The sequence below is a fragment of the Maylandia zebra genome, linkage group LG23, assembly GCF_041146795.1.
Source record: "Maylandia zebra isolate NMK-2024a linkage group LG23, Mzebra_GT3a, whole genome shotgun sequence".
NCBI classification, from domain to species: Eukaryota; Metazoa; Chordata; class Actinopteri; order Cichliformes; family Cichlidae; genus Maylandia; species Maylandia zebra.
The window spans coordinates 4726731-4742088 of NC_135188.1; the positions used below are offsets into that span (position 1 = coordinate 4726731).

Genomic DNA, 15358 nt, shown 5'->3' on the forward strand with positions numbered 1-15358 from the left:
TCAGAGAAGAGATGGTTGTGAAATAGTAAACAGTACATTCCTAATATGGGCAATTTGTACTAACTATGAGGTTTTTTGCAAAAGAAAACAAAGAAAACTGCAATTATAGTGGACTGCATGTTAAACATATGTATGTGCACCTCCCTGCTTATTCTCTTTCCTAATCTCTCCACCAGAGAAATAAAAGTTCCCCAAAGTCGTTACCTTTTAAACCACCTCACTTTAAGACATGATAAATGGTTTAGTTTTAGTTTGATATCAGCATGAACAAAGACCCTTAATTTATATTTATTATTGCATAGCCAGCTGCTTTTATCTGCACTGATTGGTTTCAGTATGCAGCTGCTTGTTTGTTTGAAGCCATTGAATGTGAGCGCTCTTCCAAGGAAAGAAGAGAAAGTTAAGTGTCTGTCAAATAGGAGCAAGACGTAACACGTCTCAGGGTTTAATTTCTTAAAACTACAACAAATGTTCAGCACTTTTGTTACCTGCAGCACAGACAGCTGTTTAAAGTCTGTCACGTAAAAACTGAGGAGGATGAGCAACATTCACCTTCAGAGTTTAGCTGCGGCTCTTTGAACATTAACTAGTTTACTTTTCTCACAGAAATATGATTTGAACCGAGAAGACAATCGATTGTGAAACTCTGGCAGCTTTATGAGGACGAGTAATGAAGTTTGTCTGTTTCCTGTACTCAACCGTTGTTGATTACACCAACACTAAAGTATGCATCCTTATCTGAACTTGGTGATTCATGTGAGAGCTAAATTATTATCTCATTGAAAGGATTTCAGCGTTAAAGACATAATAATTTCTGATCTACTGGGATCAGCAGTTAAAACCAGTCACCCTGTGAGTGTTAGCAGAGCATATACTCATATTCAAAGAGAATTTTCCAGCTTCAGATATCTTCATTTCTCAGTGGTCTTATCAACACAGTGCCAAATATAGAGACCTCTGCTTCTCTTCACCAAGCACTGGTATTAAGAGGTCAAGTTAAGCTCTAAATTATGACAAAATTTGTTGAGCAACTCACTGATGAAGCCGACTATCCTTCCATGCTGGGAAAATTAAAGACAAAGTTTTCCATTTTTTGTGTCCTACATTTGAGTGAACAAAGAAGAGGAAGGATTTTGTTCCAGCTTGAAGAAATTAAACTAACTAACTAAACTGTTGACTCTGCGAATCAGCCCCAGAAATACTTAGAGAACAAACAAACGAGTGAGTATTACGTTTTTGAAGAAAAATGTTTCTGCCTGCTCGTGTAGTTTATTGATCAGTCTTCCTGTTTTATGGAGGCTAATGTCATGTCCTCATGTCGAACATGTCTACACACACTATTGCACAAGCTTGAAAGTAAACAGTTGAATAAAAGGAAAGGGAAAAAAATGTGAGTTGAGGATTTGGGGTGCGGGTGTGGGAGGATTAAGGACCTGATTAAAAAGATACTTGGCTGTGTTTTCACTCAGGGACATGTGGTTTAGATAGACCATGATACCCTGAAATTGGTGCTGACGTCTGGAGACATTTCCCAATACATCCATCACGTTCTTCGAAATGACTGACGTCTCGATGTGTGAGGGATGAACGTTGTCCCCGGCTGCCAGATGTTGCAGGAGCTGCAAGGCTGGATCATAAACTGTTGGAAAACAGTTGGCCCCAGACCTCCTGGACCCTCAAAAGACCACTTTCTGCTTTTTGGTTGTACTGCAAGATTAATTAATCAGATTCGCTGTCGACTGGGGCTTCCATTAACACATGTTGTGATCCTTTGATGCTGAAGAGACCTGTGCCAGAATTTTATTCAAATACATTTTGTGTAAACTTTATTGTTCACACATGGTGCGTAAAAATGTAAAGAAGTTTCAATCTGTAGACTTCTGTGTGGGTGTTTTATCTATAAACCTTAAAGCAACATTCCTCCAAAAAGGAAAGCTTGTCCTAAATAAATTAAAAGGCTGCTGTAAAACAAAATGAGGTGATAAAATGCACAATGAGGCCAGTTTTGGTGATATAATAGTTTCTCCTTTTAAGGAGGTCTTGAATATATTCTTTCCTAACATGCTAAACTCACTTGTCACTTTATTAAGTACACCTTGTTAGTACCAGGTTAGGCCTCCTTTCTATACTGCACAGATTCAACAAAGTGGTGGAAGCATGCCTCAGAGATTTTAGCCCATATTGACATGATAGCATCGCAGAGTTGCTTCAGATTTATCGGCTTAACCTCAATGACGCAAATCTTCCATTTCAAAACATCCTAAAGAAGCTTTATTGGACTGAGGTGTGGTGTCTGTGGTGTTCCTTTGAGTACAACAGACTCATTGTCATGTTAAAGAAACCCGTTTGACACGATTTGAGATTTGTGACATGGAGGTTTATCCTACTCGAAGCTGCGATCAGAAGATGGGTACACTGTGGTCATAAAAGGATGGACATGGTCTACAACAAAACTCAGGTAAGCCCAATGGTACCAACACCACAGCACTGGTACTACACGGCCGATAGAAAGAAAACATCCCCCCTACCATTACAGTAGCACCACCAGCAGGATTAGTCTATTGGCTTCAAGGTTAGACATGCTGTGCATTCAGAACTGCTCTTCTGCACACCTTGGCAGTAACAAGGGGTTATTTAATAAGTTGCTGTCACCTTCCTTGGAGGGCTCAACCCGGGGTTGCTGTCATGGCCTATTAAGGGCTCTGTTGGCTCTTAGGTGACTGTTTCCTCGTGGCTGTGTGCAGCGGGGCTGGGGGAGGGTCTGTGCTGACGGATGTGTGTTACTGACCTGGTAGCCTGGCTGCCCCTGGGTGGGTCCGGGACGGGCGTGGGGTTCTGGGGGTGCTCCATCTCTGGGCTGGGGCCCTGGCTGGGCCTTGGGGCTTGGGTCCTGTTTGGTGTGTTGCCGGGTTGTGGGCGGCTGGGTGTATGGGGGCCCAGCCCTGGCGCGGGGTGCTGCCAGTGCATTGAGCCACCTGGGGGGCTCTTCAACTGGTGGGGGAGGCTGTTATATCTTGCAGGAGCTCTCCTCTCTTCAGGAACTCACTCTGCAGGAGGAGATATAGGAGAGGTGGAGGAAGATCTCAGCCTGGGTGTCTATTGTCTTGTGTAGTCTGGAAGATGAGTGGATGAAGGGGTGGGTGCAGTTTTCTCTGAGGTGGGGTCGTGTAGGCTGTCCTGGGCTCTGCGGGGCCAGGCGGCGCTGCTGAACTGGGCCCCGGTCAGGATGGGCCTGGGACCCCTTTCCCTGGCGGGTTGCAGAGTATGGGGGTGCCTACTGGGGTCAGTGTGGGAGCTGGCCTCAGGGAGGGGTCACTTGCCCCTCCCTTCCTTCCATCTCCAGCTGCCTCCCCCTTCCCGCTCCACCACAATCACCCACACATGCAGGGCCTTCGGGTAAAGGTGTGTCACCAGGGTGCAGGGGAGGCATCCCCCCCCTCTGTCCCCTTCTGGCTGCCTGTGCCTCAATTTTATCCCACAATTTAGACATTCACATTACTCACACTCTCATTACACATACATATAGGATCTTGGGGGTGGGCACGCTACACGGAATCCAAATTACCATCAGGGTGTACACCTCACCCCTGGCGTCGTTGCCCACCTCTCAATTTTAAATACACGTAGACACTGAGGGCTATCAGGAGGGGCTATGCGCTTACATGCTGCTCTCTGGCAGGTAGCTCCATGCCCTCCTAGGTTTTAAATGCACCTTAGAACACACATGCATCAACACTACATATGAGCGGACGGAGGGAGGTTTGGAGTCTTCTCTCACCCCCGTTCTCTGTGGCCTGCTGGAGTGGGGGGCTAGGAGGAGGAGTTTGCCGTCCGACTGGGGTCTGGAATGTGGGGCCTCCCTGCTGCTGCCGAGTCGGGGCGGTCTGCTTCTCCCCACCGCAGGGAAAAGGGTAACACCACCTGGGTCTGGGTGCAGTTTCCTGCTCCAGGGGCAAGGGTACCTAGACCCGGTTTGTAGAGTACGCTTGGGGAGTGTGATCGGGTGTACAGCGTCTCTTTATGTATGTCTCCACGTTGGTTGAGTGTGGAGTAAGTGCATATGAGAGCATGAGGGTGGGAATGGATGTTTGTATCTGTGTGTGCCTGTATTTCTGTGTCTATATGTCAGGTTGGGTATCAGACGCCACCTCTCTGGGGACATCTCAGGCCCTCCAAGGTATGGAGGCCTATCTCCCCCTACCACCACTTCCCCTGCCAGTGGCGGACTCCCTCAGACATCGGTGCATTGGTGGTTCTTTGCGTCCGGGGATGGGGGTCCAGGTACACACCGGCTCACTCCTTGGTGGCTGCTTGTAGGAGCCTGGAGCCTGGGGCTCGCTCGGGCCACTTCAGGGGTGGGGTGCCCTCAGCCTCTCGGCCTGGGGCTCGGTCACTCAGGCACAGCTGGCTGCCGGCGGAGCTCACGGGCGCGTCACTGCAACCCCCCCTGGCTTCTGCTCCGCGGCTGCTGAGTGACCCCTCATCTGGGGCTCTCCTCAGCTCTTTCTGGGACAGTGGTGCAGCTGCCCCTCTGTTGGTCTTCCTTAGTCTCTTGTGTTCTGGGGGCCTCTGGATGTCTGGAGTTTTGATCTCCTCCATACCTGCTTCATGCCCCGGAGGACGGGGCTGTACCCCCCCCCACACACACACACACACCCTCTAACAGATCATTACATGAAGGAACCTTTTAAATACAAGCGTGCTCATGCTCACAGGTGTACACACGGGTGATCACACACACAAACTACACCCTTTTTGGCTCCTACCTCAAAGCACACTGTGCGCTGTCGATCTTACGTGCTGCACAATAATTTTTAGTATTTACAGTTATATTCCCATAGATCATCGTGATGTTGTTTATTATGTTGCTCTTTTTTTTTCTTCTGCTTGTTTTCTCTTTTTCCTTTCTCCACAGGTGATCCAGGTGATTGATATATGTATTTTCTGTCTGCTTATTTTGTTTGTTTTTTGTTTTTTGCCCTTTATCCCCGTCCCTGTTTTTCATTCCCTCTTTCTTTCTCCCCTTTCTTTTCCCCAGTCAAGTCTGTCCCGTATTTAGCAAGTGAAAATAAAATAAGTAATAAAAGGTGAATCAAATAGACCAATACCGCAAGGCTGGGATGGTCCATTTGGTAAAGTAAATCCGTTGGGCTTCTTTCTTCGCCTTTAGACAATAATTCTGATGGCAAAAGAGCCAAACGGGACAGGCAAAAAAAAGAAAAAGAAAAAGTTGCTGTTACCTTTCTCTCCATTTGAAGCAGTCTAACCATTCTCCTCTGACCTCTGGTATCAGCAAGACATTTTTCCCAGGAGAACTGCTGCATGCTGGATATTTTTCGCTTGTTCAGATCATTTTCCGTAAACCACACGCACAGTTGTGTGGGAAAATCCCAGCACATTAGCAATTTCTGAAATACTCAAACCAGCATGAGCAGCACCAACAACAATGCCACACTCAAAATCACTTAAGTCTTCCTCATTCTGATGCTCAGTTTGAATTTTGGGTCATCTGACCACATTTATATGCCATAATCCCTGTCCCCAAGAAACCTAGGATCACTGGACTAAATGACTACAGACCCGTGGCTCTGACATCTGTGGTCATGAAGTCATTTGAGCGCCTAGTTCTCTCCCATCTCAAGACCCTCACGGCCCCCCTCCTGGACCCCCTGCAGTTTGCATATAGAGCCAACAGGTCTGTAGACGACGCCATCAACATGGCCCTACACTTCATCCTGCAGCATCTGGACTCCCCAGGAACCTACGCCAGGATCCTGTTTGTGGACTTCAGCTCTGCCTTCAACACCATCCTTCCAGACCATCTCCGAGACAAGCTTTCCCAGATGAATGTGCCTGATCCCATCTGCCGGTGGATCACTGACTTCCTGTCGGACAGGAAGCAGCACGTGAGGCTGGGGAAGAATGTCTCGGACTCCCGGACCATCAGCACCGGCTCCCCTCAGGGCTGTGTTCTTTCTCCTCTGCTCTTCTCCCTGTACACCAACTGCTGCACCTCCACCCACCAGTCTGTCAAGCTAATCAAGTTTGCAGATGACACCACCGTTATTGGACTCATCTCGGACGGGGACGAGTCTGCCTACAGGAGAGAGGTTGAACGTCTGGTGTCCTGGTGCAGCCACAACAACCTGGTGCTGAATGCCCAGAAGACAGTGGAGATTATTGTGGACTTCAGGAAGCACACAGCCCCACTCCCCCCCATCATCCTGACTGACACCCCCATCACCTCTGTGGACTCATTCCGCTTCCTGGGTACCACCATCACCCAGGACCTGAAGTGGGAGCCCACCATCACCTCCGTCATCAAGAAAGCCCAGCAGAGGATGTACTTCCTGAGGCAGCTGAAGAAATTCAACCTGCCAACACGGACGATGATGCAATTCTACACCGCAATCATCGAGTCCATCCTCACCTCCTCCATCACCGTGTGGTACGCTGGAGCCACTGTCAGGGACAAACAGAGACTGCAGCGTGTTGTGCGCTCTGCTGAGAAGGTGATTGGCTGCAGACTCCCATCTCTGCAGGACCTGTACACCTCCAGGACACTGCGGCGTGCAGCCCGGATCTCAGCTGACCCTTCCCACCCTGGACACAGTCTGTTTGACCTGCTCCCCTCAGGCAGGAGGCTCCGGTCCATTCGCACCAGAACCTCTCGCCACAAGAACAGTTTCTTCCCCTCTGCTGTTGGACACATGAACAATAACCACATGACTGTCCCCGCCACTCACACATGACCCTACGCTGTGTCACTGCATCATTTCATGTCTGGCACTGATCACCACCTGCACTCATGTATATATCCTTCTACGTAGCACTCTTAATTCTTATTCTTATTCTCATGTATATATCTAATGTATATCTCATGCACATATCTTTCTTTCTACATAGCACTTTAATTCTTATTGTTTGCACTGAAGCACCGCAGCAAATTCCTAATGTTGTAAACCTCAACATCTGGCAATAAACCCATTCTGATTCTGATTCTGATTCTAAATACATGATTATTATATGCATTAGGAGCTGTACCTAATAAGGTGACCTGCTATCATATATAATAATGCACTTTTCTGCATTTTCTGATACTTTTATTTCTATTACATTTGACGTTTAATACATATATAAAAGCTATGCTTCATTTGATTTTTATAGTTTTGTATTTACTAAATCGCTTTTAATCAAGTCTAGTTTTGAGTTTTTCACTTAAGGACTTGTAGTTAAAACCAAAAACTATCGCTATTTTTCCCAAGTGAATTTCAGCAGGTTTCCTTGAGTTGTGACTGGTAATTAAATACATCCTCATGGGATGACTGTGAGTAATACGGACATCTCACTAAGAATGGAAACACACTCGAGCTTTTCATTGGCAGCATGTACTGCTGTTTTAAGACAGACGTGAAGTATGTTAAGTTTGTGCTTTAATCCCATCTGGATTGAACGGTTGAGATAACGCATTCACTTTTATCTTAATGATGTTCTCATCAAGCTAGTGAATACTGGATTTAGTGTACAGTAGAACAAATAGCTTCTTTTATAGCTTTGACAGATGGCTCATGTAGTCAATTATCAGCTGAAGCTGAGGGTAAAAAAATATGTTCGAGATTACTGGACCAAAGGCGAGTTGGCCTCCTTTTACTGGAATCTTCCGGAAAACACTAGAACAAAGCAAAATGATTTAAAGCAGCTGGATGCATTTCTAATTAATTATTCACTTTTATGGAAACCAGAGTTTTTGTTTGCATTTGGACTTTATTTGCAATAGAAAAACACAGAGTACAATTAGAGTGCTGATACAAAAATTAGGAACTCTGTCGTAGATATATACGTATATATAAAAACAAAACAAACTCAGCTTAGTCTTAAAGTGTTTTTTTGCACACGTTCTTTTCTCACATACAGAATACATTTATTCACATTTCAAAGCTGCCAAAGAGTGGCTCATTCCTAGCAGGCGCTACACATCACAGAGAAGGGAACACTATCATAGACTGTTCATATAAAAGACTTTTCGTTATACTGGATATAACTTTAAGAATACAGTTTGTTTCTGTATCAGAGAACCGTGTACATGATTCACCATCAGCAACAGGAAATGCCTAATCTACTGAAACACAATCCATCTCGTTAAAGATGATATACGATGCCTGACAGAGGCCTGAAGAGACCGCTGTTCTCTCTCTCCTTCTGTTTTTGTTCCTTTTGGTGGCCTACAAAGACACAGGGTTTATGATGATTAATGTGCATTGTCACTGAGAGTGTATGTCATTGTGAGAGTATGTTTTGTATCTTTTTACCTATTGCGGATTTAGCCTCCCCATCTCCTTCTTGACCCATTCGTCATTTGGGTTGGCGCACACAGGTTTTGGCCTTCTCTTCATCGTAAACCTAAACATACACATGGACGTCATTATTTAGAGATGTCAAGTCGTGGACACACATGTGGATCAGTCACTTCCTCAGTAAACAGGACTTTTGCTAATTTATTATGGTGGAATTTAACGATGTGCGAACAGCAAATGGTCAGCAAGCGTCAAAGGTTAAGCACTTAAAAATTGATACTCACAAAATTGCTTTGATGTTGCAATCACCATCTGATTCCTGCTTGGTGTAACTGATGATGTTTGCCTTCTTTCTAATTTCTTTGACGTAGCCGAGGCAGCAGTTCCCGTACGAGCCTGTAAAGTAAGTTAGAGATTTATAAACTATCGCACTTGAAAATGTCGCTCTTGGGGAAGTTGAGCAATCACTGTGTGTGTGTGTGTGTGTGTGTGTGTGTGTGTGTGTGTGTGTGTGTGTGTGTGTGTGTGTGTGTGTAGCTTTCGTTGCCCAAAGCCTATGAAAACAAACGTAACTTTCTCTTTTTAGTTCCGATTTAGTCCTGTGTTATTTTTTTGGACTATTTACTAGAACAAAAAAGGAAAATATAATGTCTAAGAATCCATACATCCACGATAAAGAATTTATATAACTGGGCCTTTTGAGGATTTTAACAGATCTGGACCTCGGCCAGCAGTGTCCGGGAGAATTTCCATGTTGCCCAATAAAAGTAGCACAGATCTATTTCGGGAACAGAAACAGAGTTTTTGGCATCAGCGAGTGCATGCCATCTAACTGCCTTTCACGGTCTTATCACCTTATCTTTACCATCGCTGAATGTATTTTCCGCTGGATGAAGCAGCCTTGTGTAAACGCCAAGCCAAAATGCTTATACTGTAATTTATATATTTAATTTTTATTACATTTCAGTAAAGCTACTTTTTTGATGTAAAACGAACTGTCATATTTGGCAGAGGCTGCAACTGATTTCACAGCATGCACTAAGAAAAAAAAGAAAGAAAAAGCCAGCTTTTGTTAAGACGAGGAGTCCTTCCAGGATTTGTTAAATGCAGTGGCACATTGGGGTCCAAGAACCCATCAAGGGGGAAAAACGGGCATTCAGTGATTTCAGAAAAAACACAGCATTGAAAATTGGTTGAGAAAAGACTGCAAATGCCCTAAAACCTGACAGCGGTGGTCTTACATGAAAAACAGAGCTGCGCTAAAGTCTAAAAATACTGGAAATTCAATGACTGCTTTTATATTTTGGCTAAAAAAGTATTAGGATCCTTTTAGATTCTTACAGTACACAACTACTAAAAAGATCTACACATATAAGTGGATCAAAAGTATTGATTATTTAATGTCTGTATTCCTCTAATGTTACAGCTGCGTCCAAAAACGACAGTTTCTTAGACATAAACATCCATTATTTTATGAATTTGTTTTATCTTTAACTTTACTTATTCTGTTGCTGCTTAAATCTGAAGCAAAGTCGCCACATGAAGTCAAGATGACAGATTGCGCTTAAAGCGTTGTGATAAAGGGCTCGGAGTGGAAGCATTTATCTCGTTCACTAAAACGTTTTAAAGGAATGTGGCATGGGGAAATGATTAAAACAAGACAGCACATAGTAATGCTCACTTCAAACCAACTATGGGTGCATATTTTTACTGATCCACTTATCACAGATAGTGCTTATCAGCTACTGTAAAAATCTGCATGGTTGCGTTTCGGTGCATTCTGTAAACATTCCAAATTTAAACGAAAATGTTGCAGTTTGTGACGTGAAACCAGACCATTTTTGTTGCACTTACCTTGTGCGAGACTCAGGTACATGCAGGCGAAGAGCAAAATCAAGACAAGAGCGTGAAACTTCATGGCTGCCGTTGTTCTTCCTGCTGTTGCTGCTGTTCTTGATGTGTTGTTCACTGCACAAACACAAGGAGACAAAGAGCAAAGTCAAACTGAAAGTTGGAGCTAGACTCTATCACTCCCACTGCTTTGAAAATGTTGGGCAAACATTCAGTTGTTTTCCAAAGCATATCCCTCCCCTCAAGCTCTTGTGAAAGAATACAGTCGTGTCTTTGACCCCTGTCAGGCTTCCAGCTGCTGACAGCTGTTCCTCTTCAAGCACTCTGAGTGATGTTTTGCAAAAAAGCGGGAGTTACAGCTAGAACCCCTACTCTTTTGTTATCGCTCAGACTGGCTTAACCTCAATACATGTGGAACACATAAAAACATTTCTATAAAATCCAGATTGTGAAAGATCAGCACAAGCTGCTTGTTTTATCAGCCTTCAGAGAAACGTACCTGATCACATCCAGTCTTTCAAAAGATGTCCTAGAAGGAAAAATGTTGGTCCATATAAGAGCAGCACTCTTATATTGCACATCATGCTGTGCCCTCCCCCAAATTATCTTGTGCCACACCCACTCAGAATTGTCAGCGCTCCAACTTCATCCCTGAATGCCACTTGTTTTGGAGTGGGCAAAGGGAATCTCACGCTCGTCAACACACATGTCAGTACCACCCAATGACAGTTGGTGTTAAGCAACTGACTCACACCCCATGTACAACAATGCCTTTCATGATAATGCATCTCGCGAATCGCCAAACTTCCTCGCAGACAAGGTGTGCCTGACAAAAATGAAGATAAAATTGGAGTTTATCTATTTCAGTCTCACACTGGCTGCACCGCATGTTTAGGACGGAGTCATGCAGGGGGTCTTGCATGAAAATGATCGCCTTCAAAATTATATGTTTAGAGAACAAGACCAAGGAGAGAGGTTTGGCTTTGGGATTTACAGTTCTTCACACAAACACTGATCCAGTCTCACAGCACTAAAGCTTTCCAGATGTATGACAGCGGCCAAAGTTGGTTTACTGTGTGTTTTCTAATACCAGCTGCAACCATTTACTGTTTATACCACTCCTGAGAAGAGATTCTTTTTGGTGCTACATGAGAAGTTGTCATAAATTTTACCCATCCAGTCCAGATCCTTTATCTCATGCTGGGCTTTTCTGTCTAAAGCCATTTTACCACCTGTGTCCCTTTAAGCCACCGTACTTCTGATTGGCTGCTCCTTGCAAACAGACGATTTGAACAGCAGGTGTTGGGGCTCCTGTGCTCTCACTGTTTCATACATGACCATACTACAGAAATCTATTCTAAACAACAACACAGAGAGCCAAGATCAGAAAACCCTTCTAACTGGAGCTCCAGGCTCACAGTGATTACTTGTACACAAGTTGACTTGATTATATGAAACTTTGGCCAAGTATAACATAAGCATCCGCTACTAAACTAGTATATACATGCAAAAACAAAACAAAAGACGAAGAGCATGGCAGGTTCCCTTTGATACATTGAACTTTTCTGCTTTTTGTCAATCTTTATATTACTTTCCAGGAAGGCCTAGATCACACTGCCAGGGATAATATTCTAGTGGTAAATATTTGTGCTCTTGGTGTTGGAGCCAAGAAGCAATCATGTAAATACCACCGAGTGGCTAAAACATGGGAGTTCCCAGCACAAACAAAGAAGATACGAACACACTGTCCATTTTTTAGTACACACTGTTGAAGAATGAGTCCCTCTTGCATCCTCTGAAACACGCTGATACAAACAAGATTCTCAATATGCATCTATCAGATGGCGAACGTCCTGCAGGTCTGTGGCTGCAACATGTGGCTACTTTATAAATTTTACTTCTGAGTCTATCCACTTTCTTAGCTGCATATCCAAGTCAGGATTGCAGGGGCGCTGAAGCCTGGACAGGTCCTCAGTCCAGAGAGCCAGACAGTTATTCACACCTAACCTAAACCTAACAAACATGCCTTTGGACAGTGGGAGAAACCCGGGGGCTGCTTTCTTAGATACCATATATCTGTATTCAGCAAATATCTGATTGTGAATCAGTCACCTCCAAATATGCAGCTATAAAAGCCCTCGCGTTTCGTGGGCCCTGGAACCCTGCTCATGGGAATTTCCTGGCTTTCATCAAGAACATTTATGAGGTCAGGCGTGGATACCAGGTTAAAAAGGTCTGAAAACGCTTGGCTCGCAGTCAGAGTTAGATGATATTAGTGTCTACACTCTGGCCAGACTTCTACACCAAAACTGGAAAAAGGATTTAGCTTCATTGACCTCGCTTTGTGCTTGAGGGCTGTGTCATTTCCAACAGGAAACAGGGCTTTCTCTTGACTTCTTAAAAATAAGCAAACACACACTTTCTAATTTCCTGTATATCACAGTAAAGTAAATGCTTGTACTTTACTCGAGAGGCCAACACTCACATTTCTAAAAATTGCTGTGTTCTTTTCAAGGACTACGAATCTCAAGGGCCAAAGTGGAACTCAATGTTATTTTTTAGCCTTAGGCTTTTCCTTCTGTGACATGTCGGCATGTCTGTAACGAAGAAAAGGCTTACCAGAACAAACCATGCCACGAAAAACAGCCTCGGAGTGAAAACACGGGGGCAGAAGCGAGGATTTACAGAACTTCGTTTTTTTACTCTGGGTGCTGCATTCAAAGTACTTCTTGAGTAAAGTGCAGATAAATGATCTGCAATGTGACAGAATATCATAACTAAAAGCACAAACTGCACAGTGGCCCTTCTCATTGCTGGGATTTTAGGAGTTTGACAGTGTAGGACTATGGTGCAGATTCTTATTTAATTAAGTTTTATTCTAACTGTTGCATATTTATACCATGTCTCACAGTATTGCATTTCCCATTCTTAGGATTTTATCGCTGGCTGTCATAGTAAAAGACCGAAGTAAAAAAAGTATTAACAGGAAACCTACCAAATGTGCCAAATGTAGCAAATGTAGCACACTTTTCAAGTGTGGGGAAGAAGAACTGCATTTCAGCAGGAAGAGGTGTCCAGCAGAACCTCATCGAGGATTGGATAATGCAAACTACAGGAGAAAGCATACAGAAAGCAACGATGTGCAGATTTGGCACAAACGTATCACAGGTGAAAAGAGTTGAGAGGAGAAGAAATGCTCAGTGCATCATGGGAATTCCCTCCAGCAGCCCGAACCTAAAGCAGCATAACTAAGCTAAGCTTTTAGAACAACCTGATAATCGATGACAAGAGTCTGGACTAGATGGAACAAATGCATGGACGTTATTCAGCAGCGAATAAAGTGGAGCTAATTTGTTTTTACATTTTGTTTATACGGTTTCTAACTTAAATCTTAACACGCAAAGCAAAAGCAGTTCAGACTCATATAGTGCCAATCTTCATGTATGATAAAGACAGGACAACCTTCTTGTGTAATAATGCTCTCCCGTGCCAAGAAGTACAAGAAATGATACAGCCAATTGGGAACAATGTTATTATAGTTGTTACTTTCGTTAACTGGGGGAAAAAAGACTTGTGAAAAAAAATAACTGAAGAGATAAAGTGTACTTTCAAAGCTACCAAAATGAAAACAGTCTTTGGCAGTTCGGTTAAAAGTGACAGCACAAACTGCTTGTTGAGGCAAATGTTTACTGAGGCTTGAACTGTCTACATGACAGTAAGTTGACTGTTTTCACAAAGTGTTGTGTAACACCTATTTCTGCACTCTTGAGAACTCTTCCCTGACAAAAACCCTTTATATTAAAACATGCTAAACAGACTGACAGTTAAGCTAAAGAAAAATAAACACAAAATGAGAAAACTGCTAGCTGGAAACAAAGCCTGGGTGATTTAATATTTGCTTCAAATGCTGACAAAACCGAGCCGCTGAACTGTTCGTCCATCACTATAGTTGATGCACGAACAGTCTTTTGAGGCAAGAACCAGACCGTTGCTTCCACCGTTGTGTCAGTCCTGGATTATGGTCATGTTATTTACATGTATTTGCATGCATCTTCAGAATGTTTACATTCTGTCTATCATGGAGCACGGAGATTTATTACAAACCTTAAAACTCTGACGCACCACTGTATGTTGTATGCTTAGGTCGATGGTTTGCTTTGTCATTTCATAGACTCTCTCAACCACTGCTGTGTTCTTATTTATAAAGCTATTCTTGCTAGATCGCATCCTAATTACAGAAAAATGTGGGAAGTTATTGTCTTAGGTCCCCAGACCTATACCTTCTGTCTGTTCCAAAGATTCACAATGAATTTAGAAAAAACATTAGGAGAATTCGAATGCAATCGCAACTGTTTCCCTCTGGAAACAGCTCCAAAGTTAACAAAACACTTAAGGGACTGATCTCACTAAATGAATTCAAGGTGATTGTGAATGATTTGACTGTAGAGGTTTTGTCTGAACGTGATTCACTTATTTCTTTGGCCCAATGCGATGATGTTTATTGATGTTTCAGAGTTCATAGCCACTGAGGTTCACAAACTTTGGTTGTTTTTGTGTTGTATTTGCTTATCGGCTGTATTTTAGTGTTGTTACTTTGCATATTTTTTTGTTGCCTGTGTGTGTGTGGGTCTGTATGTTCTAGGTTGTGCAACTCTGTTGGCTGTACTTCTGTCTTTCTTGGTCAGGGCGTTCTTGAGAAAGAGACTTTTAAATCTTTAAAGAATCATAGTTTCCTGGTTAAATAAAGGATAAATAAAACAAAAAACAAGTGAAAACAACAAATCTAAACTAAACTTAATTAAAAACTAATTAGAAAATACAAAATCATAGAAACTATTAACTAAAGCTGTTACCTATAAAAAGTCAAAAGTATTAGAAAATAAATTGGAATTAAATTTGAATTTGAAAATTTGAAAATGCATGCAAGTTTAAATAAAGCATTAGCGACATTATACACAGTAGTGTCAGTTAATTAGGTACATCTCTTTAATGCACATATATAATCAGTCAATCAGATGACAGCAAACCAGTACATTTAAGAATGTTGATGAGATGACCTGCTAAACTGAGCATGAGAATTGGGAACCAAGATGATTTAAGTGACTTTGGCATCGTTGTTTTATGAGTATTTATTAAACTAATGGGATTTTTCCACACAACCATCTCTAGGGTTTTACAGAGAATGATCCCCAAAATAGAAAATATCAAGTAAA

At 43.0% G+C, this 15358-nt stretch overlaps 1 protein-coding gene across 1 annotated transcript; it reads right to left on the reverse strand.

Annotated features, from left to right (window-relative positions):
* Positions 1 to 7744: 7744 nt before the first annotated feature.
* On the reverse strand, positions 7745 to 10744 carry ccl25b (chemokine (C-C motif) ligand 25b). The gene is made up of 5 exons (XM_076880366.1): positions 10645 to 10744; positions 10149 to 10262; positions 8579 to 8690; positions 8310 to 8400; positions 7745 to 8222 (listed from the first exon to the last, which is right to left on the reverse strand). Exons 2-4 carry the CDS (start codon positions 10210 to 10212, stop codon positions 8310 to 8312), a joined length of 267 nt encoding a protein of 88 aa, XP_076736481.1. The 5' UTR covers positions 10213 to 10262; positions 10645 to 10744; the 3' UTR covers positions 7745 to 8222.
* Between the last annotated feature and the right edge of the window lie 4614 nt (positions 10745 to 15358).